Here is an 18,897-nt window from a genome sequence, read left to right on the forward strand (position 1 = left end):
AGTTAAGGTCCCCAACAACAGATCTCCCAATCAGGGTTTTTATCAAATATGCAAGGGCCAATTCCACACCAGAAAAGAGAGAACAGCAATTATATACAACTGGAGCATTTATTATACTGACTTCTTCTGTACTATGGGTCAACTAGGTCTAATACGCATCAAAGCAACTTTATTTGTGTTGGTACTGACCAGTGCTACCCATGTTCCTTAAGGGTGAATTCTCCCACACACAAAAGGCTACATATATAATCAGGTAAAATCAGAATGATTAGATATCTTAATTTCCACTGAAATGCCTGGCAACAATGCGGGCAGGGCAAGGAGGGATTGAGGAAGGGGAGTTCCAATCAATACGTGAAGCCATTCCAGCACCTTCTTTTTATTTCTCACTTCCAGAACCCAGAGCTGTCCCTTTAAAGGCAGCTGTTGCAGGTAGCAGTTTCTACCACCAATGGGAACTCCTGCCTCTTACAGATACAACTACCACCCCAACTCTGCTCATTGGGGCAAAGATGATTGTAGTCACTTGGCCAGGCACATGGCGGAGGCAGAGAGGGAAGAGAGACACTGGGTGGCCAGTAGGGCAGTGCCTTTTTCCACCTGCCTTGCTCCACCCTCCAGCCCGAGGAACCTTCAGAAAGGGGCTGCTGCCATGGGTATATGGGTCTCAATGAGCTGAACAGAGTGAAAGATTATGAGTCATGGGGTGTGGAGAGCCTTTGTATGAACTTAACAGTGCTGAGTTTATTTCTGGCTGCTATTTTCTTAATATTGTTTTATAGATTCCAAATGCTGTATTGATTTGCTAAATCATATGACTTTTGCTCCAATCCTGATGTCCAATCCTTATTTTTTATTTCTTGCTTTGTTAACAGTGTTTTATAGATTGGTAATTGTTTTCACTGGTGATTTGTTAATTCTTCTATATGATCTATGCCAGGCATCCCCAAACTCGGCCCTCCAGCTGTTGTTGGACTATAATCCCCATCAACCCTGACCGCTGGTCCTGTTAGCTAGGGGTGATGGGAGTTGTAGTCCCAAAATGGCTGGAGGGCCGAGTTTGGGCGTGCCTGATTTACACTGCTTTTGTGATGTTCCATTATGTTCCATCAGGTTATTGCCATTTATTGTTTGTAAGCCGATTTGAGGTTCTTTTGAATGAAAAGTGGCCTAGAAATGTAATAAATCAAACCAGAGGGGCATTTGGGTTGGGGGGCCTTGAGGCAGTATTTCAACCCTACCCTACCCCAATCAAGTTTTATCCCTGTACCACAATGAAGAAAGGAAACAAAGTCACCTGGCTGGCTTTTATCCAATTCGTATTTTTAAACAATTCAGGAAATAGCTAGGAGCCTTTCAAAGTTTCATGCACCAAAAAGAAAAAAAATCTGCCTCCCACAAGAGCATTTTTCTTTTCTTAGCAGTATCCATGACACCACCATGCCTACATTATGGAACAAGATACATATTAACTAATGGCCTACCATTAAGTTCGCATAAAACACACACATATAAATTACATGCTTCAATGGAATCTTGCCTCTGAAAAGCCATGACAAGCTGGGGAATACAGATGTATCTGTGGTGTAACGTGCAAATAATGTCACTTTCCTATAGAATAACGTGGGATCTTTTAAGGATAAAATGGGTTAAGAAGAGCCAACCCACATTTTGATTCTTGTGAAGAGAGCAAGCATTTACTGTTGAGTTCTCCACCAAAATAATAATAATAATAATAATGCATAAACCAAATAAAGCCAGGACCATGGAAATTCACTCAGGTACTCGTAAATTTCCAACCTTAAACTCACAGCATACAAATAGATGAATCCAGCAAGTCAGAGAGCAAAGCCAATTTAATCTGTGGCTCCCCTGAGGTAAATGTAGTTCACAGTCCTGCCCCCACCCCAACCTCAGCCATAATCCCCGGTTCCTGGAGGAAAAAAAAAAGCACTGAAGTGAGGAAAATTCTACAGCAGGATATAATGATCCAAAATGACAGGGACAATAATGACAATGAATTTCATGTCTCCCAGTCATGTGCTGGGGATGCTTGACTGGGCTGACTTATACAATTAAATTGTTACAGGTACAGCAGGAGATGCAGTTATCATCTGCATGCTTTTGGGAACGGCGCCTCCAGCAACCGCGGTGCTATGGAATGTAGAGCCGGCCTTTTGTTAGGAATAAAAACAAGGAGTCCAGTAGGTATGCTTATATGTGCGGCTGCCCTCTGTGACTTTGGGGGGCAAGAAGAGGACGAGAGAGGTAGTTCAAACACGGAAGGGAGACTACACGGTGTTTATGAGGGCATTCGTGATTGAGGGGCATCAAGTTCATTTTATTAAATTAAATTAAATTGATCTTCATTCTTCTTCTGAGGGATGAAACCCCACAAAAAGGTACTGGAAGCAACAACTGCAAAGAACAGGTATCACATAACACTGTGCACCAAGCAGAATATCAGCCGTAATTCATCAGGATACTTGAAATTTTAGACTTCCTTCTTCCCCATGCTATTTACACTAAACCATAGTAGTAAGAGCCCTTCAATTAAAAATAAAGATGCCACAATCCAACGGTAAATGATTCATTTCCCACATATTCCGCCACAAACAGGAAATCAGCTCTCCACATCTACAGCCATCCTCGCTGCAGGTAAGTGCAGGTTTCCCCCTAAAGAGTTCCAGTTTATAGGAATTATTCAAAATAATTCCGAGTCTCAGCACTGCCTTTAACTACCCATAACAGTTCCCTCGGTTTGCTGCTTCTTGCTACCCGTGGATTTGCACCGCCAAAGAGGTTGTCATATTTCCATTGTGAGGAGCGTGCTTCAAGGAACCTTTTCAATGGCAGCCTGTCACACTGTTTTCGTTTCCAAATGAGAAAAACGCTGGAAATTAAGCGTATGAAGTTTTAGAACTGCGCAAGTTCTCTACTGAGCTGTGCGCCCCCAATTATATACCTTGATAGCCTTGAAATTATAAATTAGTCAAAAGTAAAATTATAAACCTGTAACTTTTCATAATTCAGCGCACGCTGGAAAGACAACCATAGGAGGCTAGAAGGGGGAAAGTACTTATTCCACTGCTGACAGATTAATGAATGTTCTTCAGGTTTTTTCCATTGATTTTTTGGTGCTTTTGTCCCCCTACATTAAAAAAAATCAAAAAAATCTTGTAGGGTTTACAATGAGCGAGAGTCTCACTTTTCAAAAGTGACATGACCACTCACCCCCCCGACAATAATTAAGAAACTTTCTCCTATTCTAAACAGATACATGCAAATGTTTCATATTTGCTAGTATATCTTAAACCCCTTAAGTCTCAAATATATGCTTCTTCTAATTCTTATTTCTTTAAGAATGTGCGGGGCAGAGCTTACTAAGGGAGTTTGAACTGTTTTTATTTATTTTATATTAAATTGTAAATCGTTTTGGGATGCCTCATGGGAAGTGATTCATGGTTTAATAATAATAAGTTGCATTGGCTGAAATAAAATGGTGTCTGTATGTGATCAGAATGGGCATCCTCTCATGCAACAGTGTTTTCTCTTCCTCTCCTCCCCCCACAGTCCCCCCCCCCAAAGTAGAAGTCTGTTCCGCTGGCACACAAACACCACTCAATTTACCCAATGGAACTTATTTCTTAAAAGGCACATATAACAGTTTGTATGTGTGCCTACTCAGAAGTAAACCCCACTGGTTTCTTTAGTACTTACTCCCTGGTAAGTGTGTACAGGATTGCAGCCTTAGTACAGCAAATTAGAACTGTTTACAAAATGTTCCCAAGATTTTAAAAGATGTTAAGTACATATTGTCAAAAATCAATGTTTTCAAACGTGCCTATGCTTCAACTAGAATCTTTAAAGGGAGTCTTTTAATAGAAGCATAATCAAGTATCTAAGCAAGACCCTTGCCATTAAAATCAGCAAATGCTTTGTGTGAACGCTTATTATTTATTTTTTAAGAGGTAATTTTTATTTCTAATAACCAAGTTGCACATGGTTTCCCTAGCATCCCACGTTACAGCTTCAAAACATTGAAATCAAATTCTCTCTGCTTCAAAAAAGAAACCGCTTAGAAATTTCTCTAGAAATCTCAGTGTTGGTTTTTCCATAGTGCCTCTTTACTAATTTTCCTTGAGCTACATAAATGAAACTGACAGATCACTGCTCAGATAGCAGCCACATTCCTCCCCCAAAATGTTGCCTTTTTGCTATTCAGCAGTATCTGAATACCAACAAATGCTAAATGAAGTCTGACATGTACCCCTAAGAAACAAACTTGTAAGTTGCAGCTTCAAAGGAAACCTTGAATAAATAGGACACATTGTGTACACCCAGGCTAACATCCAACATATGCTTAGGTTTCCTGATGCTTCTACAGACCAAGAATAGCCCCTGGTAAAGTCTGCGATTTGCTGCTGCTGGTACATCCAACATTTATAATGTAGCTTTTTTTGTTGTTGTTGTTGCCTGTATAAACAAATTTAAAATGCAATTAAAGAAGGCTAGAGCAACAACAGCCTACAAAGCGAGAATATATGGTAGAAAATGAAATACTTGGCAGGTCACTGGTTTGATAAATAATTAGGGAATTAAGAGGGGGAGAGGAAGGAATGGAGATCTGGTACCCAATTTTGCATTTAAGTTCGTTTTTTAAAGGCAGGCATAAAAGTGTTTGAGCAAATGATCTGGCCGGGGGCGGGGGAGAGAATAAACCCTTTAATGGCCTGAATCTACCCAATGTAAAAGAAGGGGACAATAGCTGCTGCGAGGCACTTCTCTTTGCAGCCAGTAGATGCTACTAACAACACAAATTATAACTTATGTCTTATAACGTCTAAGAAGCTGGAACAGATGGAAGAGAATAGAGAGGAGGCACAAAGGTGTCCCATCACCATATAAAGACTGGAAGGGTCCACTCTCAGGTAATCAGAAACCGAAGGCCTCTGGGCCAAATCTAGCCCCCTGCAGATTCCCTAGTTGGCCATTGAGGGGCAAGAGAAACTGTGGAGTGTGATCTGCAGCAACAGTATCAGAAACCAGCTTGGATAGCTCACTTGGCTACAGCATGATGCTGATAATGCCAAGGTGGCAAGTTTGAACCCCGTATGGGTCCACTGCATTGGACTAGATCAGCCTTTCTCAACCTGTGAGTCCCCAGATGTTGTTGGACTACAACTCCCATCACCCCTAGCTGGCAAGGCCAGAGCTCAGGGATGATGGGAGTTGTAGTCCAACAACATCTGGGGACCCACAGGTTGAGAACCACTGGACTAGATGATCCTTAGGGTTCCTTCCATCTGTACAATTCTATGACACCAGGTAATATAAGGGTGTGGGAAGCAGTCAGGGCCTTGGCCCACTCCTAACTTCACTCTCAAAGCAACCCTCCAAGGAAGCTGGTTACCAAACCCTTTTTTTACAAAGGCACGAGCTGCTACTTCATTGGCACTTTCTAAAATTCCACATTTTATTTGAGTGAGTGCCTAGTTCTGAGTACCAAATCATGATAACGTGGCTGGGGCATGCTAAACGCAGCTACCAGGTTTGAAGAATGCCAGCACAATGCCCTTCCGCTGTCCCAGCATAACCAACAGGCAAACAGAGTCGAGTTTGCATGACCTTTATTTTTTATTTAAAATAATCTTCTTTTATCTTCAGCAAAACCTTTCAGGATAGCTAAAATCCAAAGTGGTGTGTGTTTTTAGTAAAAAGTGGTTTCTTTTATTTCTTTTTGTTTGTTTCCGCCTGGGCATAGAGCCAATAAGTTTGCTGAATCACTTAGCACGCCACACTCAACCCACGGCTGTGGCAATTTGCACGCATCACAAACAATTTGTGTGTCCCGCTTCTTATGCTCACAAGCCAGGCTGTGGGGGGAAGGGATGGCTGGCCACCCACTGAGCAATCCTGCAATTTTGGTCTTAGCATTTTCAGCCCAGGAGAAGGGACCTGAAGAAATTTCTTCTATTTGTTTGATTGACTGTTCACCCAAAGTTTGATGCCTGGTACTGGGTGAGGCCAGAGGCGAAAGTTCATGAAGAAACCAATGTCTACAGCAGAAGCATTTCAGCCATGCAAAAAAAGGAGGGGAACAGAACCAAACTGGTGAGGTGTAGCCCAGGGACAGTACCAGAGGCCAGACAGAGAGTTCCCCCCCCCCCTTCTGAATGTTGATACAGTGGTACATCGGGTTAAGTACTTAATTCGTTCCGGAGGTCCATACTTAACCTGAAACTGTTCTTAACCTGGAGCACCACTTTAGCTAATGGGGCCTCCTGCTGCTGCCGCGCCGCTGGAGCACGATTTCTGTTCTCAACCTGAAGCAAAGTTCTTAACCTGAAGCACTATTTCTGGGTTAGCGGAGTATGTAACCTGAAGCGTATGTAACCTGAGGTACCACTGTAGTAAACTTTGGGAAATACACTCATGGTCCAGGTTTACAGAAGGCAACTGAAAGCAGAAGGTAGATCATAAGAGAGGGATGCAGTAAACAGGGAGCCGAGACAAACAGAAAGAGGAAACAGGGATAGACCAAGGGTGTTAGAGCTAGGGTCAAAAGAAAAGGGCATTAAAGCAGGAAGGCATCAATTTCTACCAGTTGCTGCTACCCCACTGATAAGCAGCTAATTCTTGGTTCATGCTAATCAAGATTCAGGAAGTTATTCCCTCCTGAGGCAACAGTCCAGGCCTAGATGATCAACAAATCCCAGAGCCAAGCTCCCACACACTGTGCAGGAGAGTAACAACTATCAATATCTGGACATTCTTTTTTGCTGGTCGGGGTGAGTGTGGGAGTGGCTAGATTCATATGAACAGCAGCCATGTGCTGCACATGTAGCTTATAGGAACGTGGGCATCGACAGCATTCAACCAGTTCAGCAGACAAGGCAGAAATTCAGAAAATCCAAGCATGGTTTACAAAGGCCAGAACATGCATGGACCAAGCACACGCCTTCCTTTCTCTCCTCTGCTCCCCTGGCTTCAGCACTTTGATCCTGGCTCCTCCTAAATCTGGAACTGTGGTTCAATGTTGGCTTACTAAGATATGAGGCAGTGCATGCTTTCTCTAAAAAAAGGATCACATTTGGCAAGCCAGCCAGTTGCAAAACCTGGTCTTTTAGGGGAAGGAGCAACAGCTTGCTTGCCCTCATCTATCCCAAAACTGCCACCAGACATCTGTTCAGGGTTTCCACAGCCTCTATGTATCTAGCAGCTGGAACAAGAGGAAGAACTGAGTGTCGCCTGCATACTGACAACATTTCCGTTCAAATCTCTAAATGACTTATTCTAGCAATTTTATGTAGATATTAAAGAGTATGGTGGATGATTTGGACTTTTGAGGTGCCACAAAGGCTAGTAGTGGCCATGAAAATGGAACAGAAGTCTTTCAGCACTGTTTGGTCTATTTATCCCATCAGAGAGGACCACAGCCACCTCCTAATGATATTGATAAGATGCTGAGTGGTCCAGGAGATGCCCAGTGCAAGTCATCCATCCAGGAAACAAAATCAGGCCAAAAGTCAGACTGAAGTATTATAAAACCAAACAAAGAGCAGGATTTTCTAGGCCTACTATTTAAGGTTCTTTTAACCAAAGATGCCAAGGGACTTTTTGTGGACAAAGCATCTCTCATTGCCATTGAGCTAATGCCCCCTGCCCAATATTAGAGGTTATCTTGCTCTTAACGAGCAATCAAATCCTTAAAAAAAATTACTGTATTTTTTGCTCTATAAGACTCACTTTTCCCCTCCTAAAAAGTAAGGGGAAATGTGTGTGCGTCTTATGGAGTGAATGCAGGCTGTGCAGCTATCCCAAAAGCCAGAACAGCAAGAGGGATTGCTGCTTTCACTGTGCAGCGATCCCTTTGCTGTTCTGGCTTCTGAGATTCAGAATATTTTTTTTCTTGTTTTCCTCCTCCAAAAACTAGGTGCGTCTTGTGGTCTGGTGCGTCTTATAGAGCGAAAAATACGGTAACTTCCCAGTTTCTATAGTTAAGTAATATCAGACAATTGCTATGAAAACACAGAGATGGAATACTGGATCTCTGCTCTGCTTGTAAATCACTTCAACTCACCAACCAAACTGAGCCTCAAACCATTTGATGAAAAATCTAGCCTCAAAACGGATTTTGCTTGCTCATTATTGACATGACAACAATCTTACTAGATCTCTGACTGCCCAAACAAAAAGCACACAGCAGCCAATGCTGTTCTTGCGGCTTAAGAGACTCATACTTTTATAAGCATTTCAGACTCCTTGTTTATAAAATGAGATTTGGCACAGGCTATTTTAGTTAAGAGAAAATTAGTGTTCAAGTTTCGAATTCATGCTGTGAGCCCCCACCATTTCCTTAACTCTTTCATAGGGAAAGAGAAAAATTGAAGTGCCCAAAAGGAAAGGAGACTGCTCTTAATTCAAGTTCTTTCTGGTAAGAAAGAGATAAGCAAGGGAAAGGTTGGTACTCTTAAACAGAACAAACCAAGAACCATCACTGCTTATTTCAGATTACTGATGCTGCAATGCTTCTCACTGAAAATTGATCGTATCTGTTACAGAACTACTCTACAGTTTAGGATGCAGACTTGGGATAACTCAAGTCAGATGGAGAAGCACAGATTGACCCAATTTGCATTTCCGCTCAGTCCACAATGAAGCCATTGTATGACTGTTTCACTACACAGCCAAATCACAGCTCATCCCACATTTAACGTGCCATTGCAAAGCTTCCCAAAAGGGGGCTGGCAATACAGCACCAGATTTGTGGAGAGTGGGATCTGGCTGCATAGTGAAGCATCAGGCAGCCTTCGTACTTCAATGTGTGCGCATCTTATTCATGAACATTCGGAGAGACATCCTGCTAGTGCAAAGATGGCTTGCTGGCTACATGAGGGGCTTTTTAAAAGAAAGAAAATGCAAGGTTATACACTCTTGCCCCCTAACAGTGTGGCGGGGGGTGGGGAAGTTCCCATAAAAACACCCAGTGAGGAAAAACTGATAGCAAAAAGCATTTTGTGGGTCTTACAAAGACAAGAAATTCACAGTCGAGGATGGCCTTTAGTACATAGGAATGGCAGAGAGCTATAAGAAAGTAGTTATGTGGGCACCCTGCTGTGGAAATAGTTGCATTCCAACATCACAAACTGAATTTCTTGGCTTTTAGTAATCTCTGAACACATTTGGTAGAGGCTGCTTCCCCCCATCGCTTTATTAAAATGTATGCAGGTTCAACTCCAATTCAATGTGCATGTAACATTTCATTTTGTGCCCAAAAATGCAGATGGGATGCTCTTGAAGAGTCATCCAAGTTTAGTGAAAGAAGCTACTGAAGAGTTCTTTGCTCAAGAAACTCACTGGCGGCTGGCTAACCGCACCTCCTTGATCCTGACTGTTGGGCTGACACGTCTACCATAACTGCCACACATTTACTACTGGTGCCCTCACACGTGGCGTCGCTTAGGAATTCTGACAAACCTAAAAACTGGTGCAGGGGTTAAAATCACTGCAGTTTTTGAAAGGTTCGGTCTGCCATATTGACTCAAAATGGTGTCCAAATGTTTCCAAACAAATGGAAACCTGTCCCTTCACCTCAGGCACCATCATACAAAATGCAATCACAATATTGTAAAGAAGTGTCCAAATGCATAGCAAACAAACATCTTTCCAAAACCTAAAGCAGATGTGGAGGCTTTGTGGATGGAAACACAAAGAAGCCCACTTACAGGGGAGCAGACTTGGAGAGCCACAAAACTCAGAAAGCACAAGTTTACTCTACAGACGGCAGATATGCGACATATACTGTCCTCTTTCCATTAGAATCACAGGGCTGGTTCATATATGCATGCACTTAAATGCAGTTAAATGCATTTGAGTTGACGCTGGAAGATATGGAAAGTTCTGACAGGAAATATTAGATCTGTGGTGGCCCCATCACCCACAGATGTCAGTTATAAACATATACAGTATATCTGTCTATGAGTTAAGAACATGTACATATGAACATGCCCTGGAATCACAGAAATGAAATACATTAGAAGAGCCATTTGGTCCAATCTCTTGGCACACTTCCTAGTGGATGATGAAGGGCCATCAACGACCCATGACTCAACCTAGAAGAAGGCATGCTGCTGAAGAGTAGCTGCACAGGAACTAGCTTCACACAAGTGAATCAAGCAAGCAAACCAATTAATGAAGAAGCAACGGTCTCTGTTTCAGACTAATGTTTTAGTTTTTTTAAAAATAAATAAAAGCTGTTAGGTAGTTAAGAGAACATACCATCATAGTAGACAATGGCACCTACGAGTTTGTCCTTCCGCAACATAGGAAAGAGTTCCAGGGCTTTTGATTTGCTAAGTACGTAGCTGCTTTTCAGACACTGGCTTCCTGCTACAAGGTCATAGAGTTTAATTCCCACCCAGTAGTACGGCAGCTGCCACCACCTACGAGAAGAGACAGAGGGAGGGAGATAAATCAAGGAGACCATTTCACATGCCTGGTTTCTACTGCATAGTCTTTCAGAAGTGATACTGCAAACCACAACTATATTTCTGAAGAGTCAAAAGAACCAGAGTGGGTTTGATGTGTGTGGGAGAAGTCCCATTCTCGTCTCTCCACTTCCATGAAGCAAAGGGTGTAACTTCTACAGGTCAATTCTGAAGCCTAACGTATCTTAAGAGGGTTGGTACAAGGACAAAACACTGCGTGAGGACACTGCAAGACATTTTATTTCTTGGGCTGCTGCTCTGTTTGGTTTTGTGATTGTTTTATTGCATTTTATGGTCCTTATTCTGAACCACCTTGAACTTCTGTAAGGTGGATGGTTTTTTAAAAAAATCAAGACTGTGAATTACAAACCAGAATATATCCACTCCAACTCTCACATGAATCACACACTTATTAGGTGGCCTTAGGCAACTCACTTTCTTTCAGCCTCACACCATGGCCCCAAACTTGGTCCCCTTGCAATAGCCAAAGTAAGACATGAAGAAGAACACCAGCTGCCCAATTCAGGAACAGTGTCTTAGCATCCCCTCTCATGTCCCTCTCAGACTTAATGGCCCTTCCACCTTCCTCTGACTGAGAGGATGTCCCCAGTGACATCTCCAGCCCCTCTGTCCTGCAAAATTGGACAAAGGTCCTTTTAAAAAGCTTCCCTCTGGAATTTGTATTCGCAAAAGGCGAGACATCCGCAACTGCAATGGTGAAATTTTTACCTCCACAATCAAGGATGCAAGCCTGTCACAAACTGAAGAACATAATTAAGGGGGAAACATGTCAAAATTCATTCCCAGTGACCCAGATTGAACAACCACCCTAAATGAAGCAAATTCAGAACAAACATCAAGTGACTTACTTGTAAACAGGAAGCATTATAGGCAGAGGAGAAGATAAATGAGGTGCGATCTCAAGCAGGTTGGCACGTTCATGCAGGGCTTCTTTCACCATTCTGTACTAAAAAAATAACAACACAGAATACATTCTTGATTATGTTGCCAGAGAGCATTCTTCCACAGCAATTCTGTCTATCCTCTCACAAGCACCTTAGCTCAAAAGACTACATTTTCTCTAGGAACGTAAACTAGTAAGGATCTAGCAAACTGGAAAAAAGGCTCCAGGATGGGCTACAACAATATAACCAAACATTTAAGCTAATTCCCCCTGTTGTTTGTTTCCCGAAAGGGCTTACTCCCTTAACACAATGTAGTAGTTTGCAGATGTATTCAGAGAGATATTAACGAAGCAGGCGAGCAAATTAGCAGCAATGATTCAGCAAGAATTACCTTCGAAAGAAGAATGGCAGACGAAACTGATCGATTATGCAGAGATAGCGAAATTGACAGCAAAGATCAGAAACCATGAAGATCAAGTATTTGAAAAAGATTGGAATAATTTTTTATATTATCTAAAAGACCACTGTAAACACTTAAAATTACTGGCAGGAATGTGAAGAGCTTATAATGTGAAATGTTTATTATATGCTTTTTCTTTTATTTTTGAATAATCAGGAGTTGGTAATACAAAAATATGCAGTCAATTCTTATTAAAGTAGAAACCCATGAAGGGAGGGAGGTCTGATGATCTAAGTTAAATAGTAAAAATGTGACATGGAATATTGGTGTAAAAAATGTGGGGGGAAATTAAAAAATAAAAATAAAACAGCAATGATTCAGCAAACCAATGTTATACTGTAGGGAGAGCCCTTCTTTGCATGCTGAACTTGCAATCTGTCAAAATTTAGAATACCTGAGACAAAATTACGAAAATCTTTCTCCGGTGTGTAAAGAGCAAGATATGTCACCCAAGTGTTCCCAGCTACCCCAACAAGGAAACCTATCAACGATTATCATACGCTGTGTGGTGATATAAGGTAAAGGTAAAGGGACCCCTGACCAAGGGAGCCGGCGTACAGCTTCTGGGTCATGTGGCCAGCATGACTAAGCCACTTCTGGCGAACCAGAGCAGCACACGGAAACGCTGTTTTACCTTCCCGCCAGAGCAGTACCTATTTATCTAACTTGCACTTCGTGCTTTTGAACTGCTGGGTTGGCAGGAGCAGGGACCGAGCTCACCCCATCGCGGGGATTTGAACCACTGACCTTCTGACGGCAAGCCCTAGGCTCTGTGGTTTAACCTACAGTGCAACCGGCGTTCTTGTGTGATAATATAGAGGACCTAAAAACATTATTGGCACTGAAAACGAGATGCCAGAAGGAAGTGTCTTTTAGTTTCCTGTGCTCAAAAGCATATAGCTCAAACAAATCAATGAAGAGGTGCTTAAAATTAAAATCTGTCAATCCCCATTTTGACAGGGAAGCATAGTATACGCTTGTCCCAAACTTGAGGCCTGTCTGTACCCATGCTACACCACTGACCTTAACCCTAGCATATGTATCAAAAGATAGCAACCACCTGATTCTTCAGGAAAGGAGCAATCTGACCTCTCCTTACAGATGCTCAGGTTCTATAAATAAAGTTGGCAAACAGCAACAACTTCACAGATATGGAGCATGTGCAGTCAGATGGTAGGTGCATGTCAATTAGGGTGGGTAGGGAGTCTGAGAATACCTCCTGGCAGATGCCCTCAAGGGGCAAACTGGCAGCCAAATACACATGTGGATTCATTTCTGCACAGGAAAAACTGATCAAACATTTTTTACTATCCACTGATGACAATTTGGTAGGGACGATCAGCGCCAAAAAAGTAGTTTCAGACTGCTGGCTGGTGATCCCTGACTTGAATGATAGGGGCGCACCGATGAGCAGCACAAAATGTGGTGTCTTGTGGCTTCCTGTTTTTGGACACGACATCCACCGAGGAACTGAGGGTTCTCAGCTAACTCCTCTGTCGCCGTCTGCTTTAGCTACACAACACCTATTCTGTTGTGAAGATACCCCTTTAGACACACACCCCAATGGCAAGCATGAATCGTGGAATTATAACACATATTGATCCCTCAGTGATCACTGTCAGCCATACAGATGGGTATAGGAAGCATGCAGGATAGAGCCCATTGCACAGATAGGCCAAAGGGGATTAGATGTGCCGCACATCAACTGATTCCCCTGAAACAAATCAATGCACCGTGTCTATAGTTCCAGTCATGAAGGCCTTAGAACCTTTTCTCTGCCCCTTTACAATCCTACCAAAGTAATCAAGATGCAATTATTTAAAATCGGCAAAGTAAGCACCGTGCTTTGATCTGCATAGTCTGTGAGAACCTAAATGTACATACTTCCTAGGACTGTAGCACTTCAAAATGCAGAATTATTTCTTAGATTACACAAACCTGTCAAAACATTTCTTGCATGCAGAAAGCTACTCTGATGAGAAGAAGGATTCTAAATGTACCTTCAGTTCCAGGAATACTAGACACTCATTTCAAATGCACTGTGAACTATGGGCTGGGCCGAGGGACCTGAATTTTACTGTAGATAATTCTAAAAGTTTGTTGCTGGAGTTTAATGTGATGATGATGATGATTTTCTCACCTCCACCCAGCCCCCATGTATTTCTTCCCCAGCTCCTCAATCCCAGCTGTGTTCTCTGCTTGTAAAGACAGGTTTACTACAGTTACAAAAGCCCCCCCAAAAAATGTTTCATTCATATTGAGATTTTACACCAATATATTGTTTTTCATTGTAGAAATCTCAGTGTGTAAATGTCTCCGTTTGTCTTCAGATTCTGACTGGAGGTTACTGCAAACTCTACAAAGACCACCAAAAATGCATTTTTTAAAATGTATACTTTGGTTTCCCCGTGTTTTAAGGGAAATAGTCCCATTTAGATTTGTCATAAATTAGAAATTAAGTGCTGCCATTTTTTCTCTGAATCCACCCTGCATACAGAATGCTTTGCCTAATGTCTGTGGCAAGCGACAGAAGAATGTATTCAAAACCTGAGGTATATTAAAAACCATAAATGTGAGAACAAATTTAATTAGAAGAGGAGGAGGGAAATCAGCTAGACAGGTCTTTGCTTTACAGCTACCACCATAAAACAATTACCTGGTCAAAATCCAACTTCATGATGGCCGTCTGAAGATATCTCACTCCGCCATGGATCAATTTAGTGCTTCTGCTGCTGGTCCCCGATGAGAAATCATCTCTTTCTACAAGGGCTGTTGTTAGGCCTGCGTAACCAGAAAACCAAATTAACTTCTTAAATTACACAATTTGTATGTAATTCATTAAAGACCCTTCTCTAGGGTAGAGACAACCGCAAGAAAAATTACACTGAACATGGATGAATTTGTATTCAACGCACACAGCGCCAGCTCTTTGGCCATGAAGAGTAGCTGCTTCTTCAGGGAAATCTTTGGAAAAAGAAGTGATACAGGAAAATAAGTACTGTATTAGTACTTAGGAAGGTAAGTACTATATTAGTTAGGGGGGAAAATGTGTGAAGAGCACCAAGGATTCTGTAAACAAACCAAAACCGAATTTCTTCTCTTTCATTTCCCTAATACACAAGAATACTGAAACACCTTAGCACAATGCTAAGGCTACAATCCTATAGGCCAGAGGGTTTTTTGAGTCCACGGCTCCCTGTGGGGAAACGAGCTCCGAGCCTCAGAACCCAATTATATCACCCCTTGCCTTCAGAGCCAGCAGCCCCTCACCACTTTTCGGACACCCTCCCTTGTAGAGTGTTCCCTCAGCCTCCTCTCCTCTTCTCTCCCCTGGCCAGCCCCAGAGGCACCATTCACCTGGGGAGCTTGAAGCCAGGGCTGCTGCAACGAAGAGCCACGCAAGTCTTTGGAAGGCATGGATACAAAAGGGCATCAGAGGAGGGAGGGAAGGAAAGAGGGACATAGACCGGTGTTGCCTGTGGCACCCCTGACCATCATTCAAGATGCCCCAGGGTGCCATGCCACACTGGTTGAAAACCACTGCTGTAGGCATTTCCTAGAAGTAAGTCCCACTGAACTCAGTAGGGCTTCCTTCTGAGCAGGTGCTTACAGGACTGCACTCTAAATAAGATTAAAGTTAGACTGTGCACAGCACTCCCCCAGTTTATCATTATATTCACATACTTAAAATTGCAAACTACGAGGGCAGCAAAATTTTATTAGCTTAAATAACTAATCAGCTTTAGTTGAGGGCAAATTTTAAGATATCAAAATTAAGGACACTGTTATTTGTTTGTTTTTAGACTGCTTGAATTATTTGCTTTAGTGCAAGAAGGAATGGAAATGACAGATTTTAATGGTGGCCTTTCCTTTTAGCAATGAGTGATTATTAAATTAATACAATGAAGTTAACAAACATCTATTTTACTCTTCCTTCAATATATCAAAAAGGCACCTGTTTTAAAGTTTCAGTAACATGAAATATGTTATTTACATCTTTATAATTTAAAAGCCAATGGATTAATCAATAAAAATCCTGCTATCACTCGACAGTTATTATCACAGAGATTAGTTATCCTGCAATACACCTCATCTACCTTTTTGTATAAACAATAAAAGTAGCAAAAGTGAACGAAAAGAAAAAGATGAAGGCAAAACCAGGGTTCCTCTCTTTTCTTTCTGCCATACACACATGGAGGAGGAATGGATTCCACTTGAAGGAGAAGAGGGTTATCCTGAATATTTAAGGTCAGAGTAGGTGACTTCAGACCTACGCAGTCTACTTTTCTTTTTTTCCTTTTCTAGTAGTGGAGAAATATATGCTTACTCTGCAGAACAAGGGTATTCAGCTAACTTGTTCTGTCAGCGCAAGGATTTCAACTTGCACAGTAGAACTTTCCTCCCTCTACATGCCCCTAAATCTATTCTGAGGGCTCCCCTAACTTTCCAGAGCAGATTTGGGTACGGTACAGGGGACACCCAGGGAGAAGGGGGCAGGAGATCTGTTGTGCAAACAGAAATTATCGAGCAGATGAAACAAGGGGTTAGTTTAACCTCCAGTGTGTTAGTAAAACTGAATTACTGTGTCGAGAAATGATGCATGTCTAAAAAGCGCGTCACCAACATAAAAAGCTTGGAAAGCTTTGCAATAGACATACTTTATGCCATAGAATCCCAACTACACATTCCTGCCTAAGTGCCCTGCTAGTTAACAGTCCAATTATATTATTTCCAATAATCTGAGCAAACCAGCAGCTACATAGTACACTACAAATTGGCCAGTGATTGAAGGCTTGCTGGGGGCTCCTTGCACTAGTGCATACAGTGCTTAGGGGACAATCACAACTAAGAAAACCAGTTATAAGCGGAAGTGACCATTAGAAATAGCTGAGATTTATGAATGAAACTCAAAGGCCGATTTCATGAAATTGTTGCCGATGGTTTTATTGTTTATTGTATGCCACCCTGGGGTCTTAAAGGGTGGGATATAACTTTTGAAAATAAAATAATAAATTTAAAAGGACGTGGGACATCTTTTCCCTAAAAGCAGTCATGGGGAGACGTGAGCCAGTGTGGTGCAGTGGTTAAGAGCAGTGGACTCGTAATCTGGTGAACCGGGTTCGATTCCCTGCTCCTCCACATGCAGCTGCTGGGTGACCTTGGGCCAGTCACACTTCTTTGAAGTCTCTCAGCCCCACTCACCTCACAGAGTGTTTGTTGTGGGCGGGGAGGAAGGGAAAGGAGATTGTTAGCCGCTTTAAGACTCTTTAGGGTAGTGATAAAGCGGGATATCAAATCCAAACTCTTCTTATTCTTCTTATTTGAATCAGGACCACTGTACTGGGAGATGTGGAAATTGAAACTTTAGAAGGTGCCATTTCCCCATTTAAATTCCCCCCTCCTAAAGCTCCAATTAGCCATGGAAGTGGATGGGGGGGGGGAGAGACAACATACTTGTGTTTTCCCTGCTTCAGGGTTTTTGGGTACAGTAAGAAAAATGTTGCACAGGGAAAGACTTAACATTACCCCCCGCCCAGCGCCAAATGATGTAGCTCTTATTCCTTCAGGTCCTTCAACTGATTTAAGAAAATAAAGGGGGGTGTCATGAGATCCAATCATTTAGTTTGATGCTAAGAAAATTCCAAAATGTTAAGGGGTTTCTTGCAACATTGAAACTGATATGTTGCCCCTTCAGCTTATAGTATGGATTAGCTAAAAGTGCAAATGTATATATTACAGACAACAGGTTACTGGATGAAATGAACTGCACCCCAAGATCCAAACAGGCAATTTGCTAACAGGTAACTTTGGTGCCAAGATCAGTTGAACTTTCAGGTATATTTTCAAAAACCAAAAAGGTTGACTTAAATAAACACTGAGGAAGAAGTTGCATATAACTACCATTCACACCAATTGTTAACTTCCGGGGGGGGGGGGGGAGCCAAACCATTAGTAATTGCAGTGTGAAATACATGAATTATCAGGAGATGACGATCAGCCACAGGCAGACAAACACAGACCATTACTTGCCTGTTTCATAAAATGTAGTAATTCACAAAATAAATCCAATTAAGATAAGCACCTAGAGGACTGGAAACTGCAGTCTCCAGGGGGAGGTAAATCATAGTGATATAGAAATCTTCTTCTTTTTTTTAAGCAATCCTTTTAAAACTAAAAGAAAGTAGTAAGTTCTGCTGGTGTTGCAACTTTTTAACAGTCAGTGTGCTCTCTCTTCCCTGTGGCAGTTTCTCAAAAGTGCGCAAGAAAGAAAACAGGAAGGAAGAATGAATGAAAACAGGTACAACAAGATTCTTGCAGAGGTTGCTGAAGAGAGCAGCATGACTGTGCATACCCAAGGAGGAAATGCAGATGATCCAACACTGTGAGCACTCCTTTCACCAGCATCACCTTAAGGATTTTGCAGAGCTTTATTGCAAAAGTCTAGTGAAACAACTACATTAGCCTCTCTTGGTCTCCCTAAACTTTCATGTCCTTAAAAAAAAAAAATCTAATTATTCCCAGCAACTTTAGAAGATCAGAGCAATTTATTTTTGTCAAATGTGACTGAAGATTAATGGATACAATCAGGAATAATTTGGCAAAAACGTATCAAAACACAGAGAAAGCAGAATTTGTTAAGTGAAGCATCAAACTTAATATGAGTGCAAATCCCGTGAATGAAGAGCAACAATACACAATTCATTAACCAAATGCCTATGATTATTTCACACTTCAGAAAACTACCAATACAATCAAAATATATAGGAAGAAAAGGATAAATACAGATTAGTTCGGTGTTGTTTTCACATCTAGTTCTACCAACGTGGCCGAAAAGAAACATCCCCAAATCTTAAAACACATTGGGAAGCTTGATTTAAAATAAAATAAAATAAAATGTTTCAAGTGGTGGTTTTTGGGGGGAGGCGGGAAAAATTGCCTCCGTTTAAGGTTAATCTACTATACTATCAGTAGGCTTAGATACCACACTTCCAGACTACCCGAGTACAGTGGTACCTCGGGTTAAGTACTTAATTCGTTCCGA

General features: G+C 41.8%; 1 protein-coding gene across 3 annotated transcripts in view; it reads right to left on the reverse strand.

The window, feature by feature from the left end:
• Positions 1 to 18,897, reverse strand: part of GPD2 (glycerol-3-phosphate dehydrogenase 2) — an 85,733-nt gene that overhangs the window by 45,156 nt on the left and 21,680 nt on the right. For all 3 annotated transcript variants that reach the window (XM_083408824.1, XM_083408825.1, XM_083408826.1), the window contains 3 exons: positions 14,512 to 14,636; positions 11,360 to 11,457; positions 10,282 to 10,445 (listed from right to left, as the gene is read on the reverse strand). In XM_083408824.1, coding sequence (XP_083264950.1) covers positions 10,282 to 10,445; positions 11,360 to 11,457; positions 14,512 to 14,636 — 387 coding nt within the window. The remainder of the gene's footprint in view (positions 1 to 10,281; positions 10,446 to 11,359; positions 11,458 to 14,511; positions 14,637 to 18,897) is intronic.

This window comes from Podarcis tiliguerta (assembly GCF_965153285.1).
Source record: "Podarcis tiliguerta genome assembly, chromosome: 1".
Classification (NCBI taxonomy): Eukaryota; Metazoa; Chordata; class Lepidosauria; order Squamata; family Lacertidae; genus Podarcis; species Podarcis tiliguerta.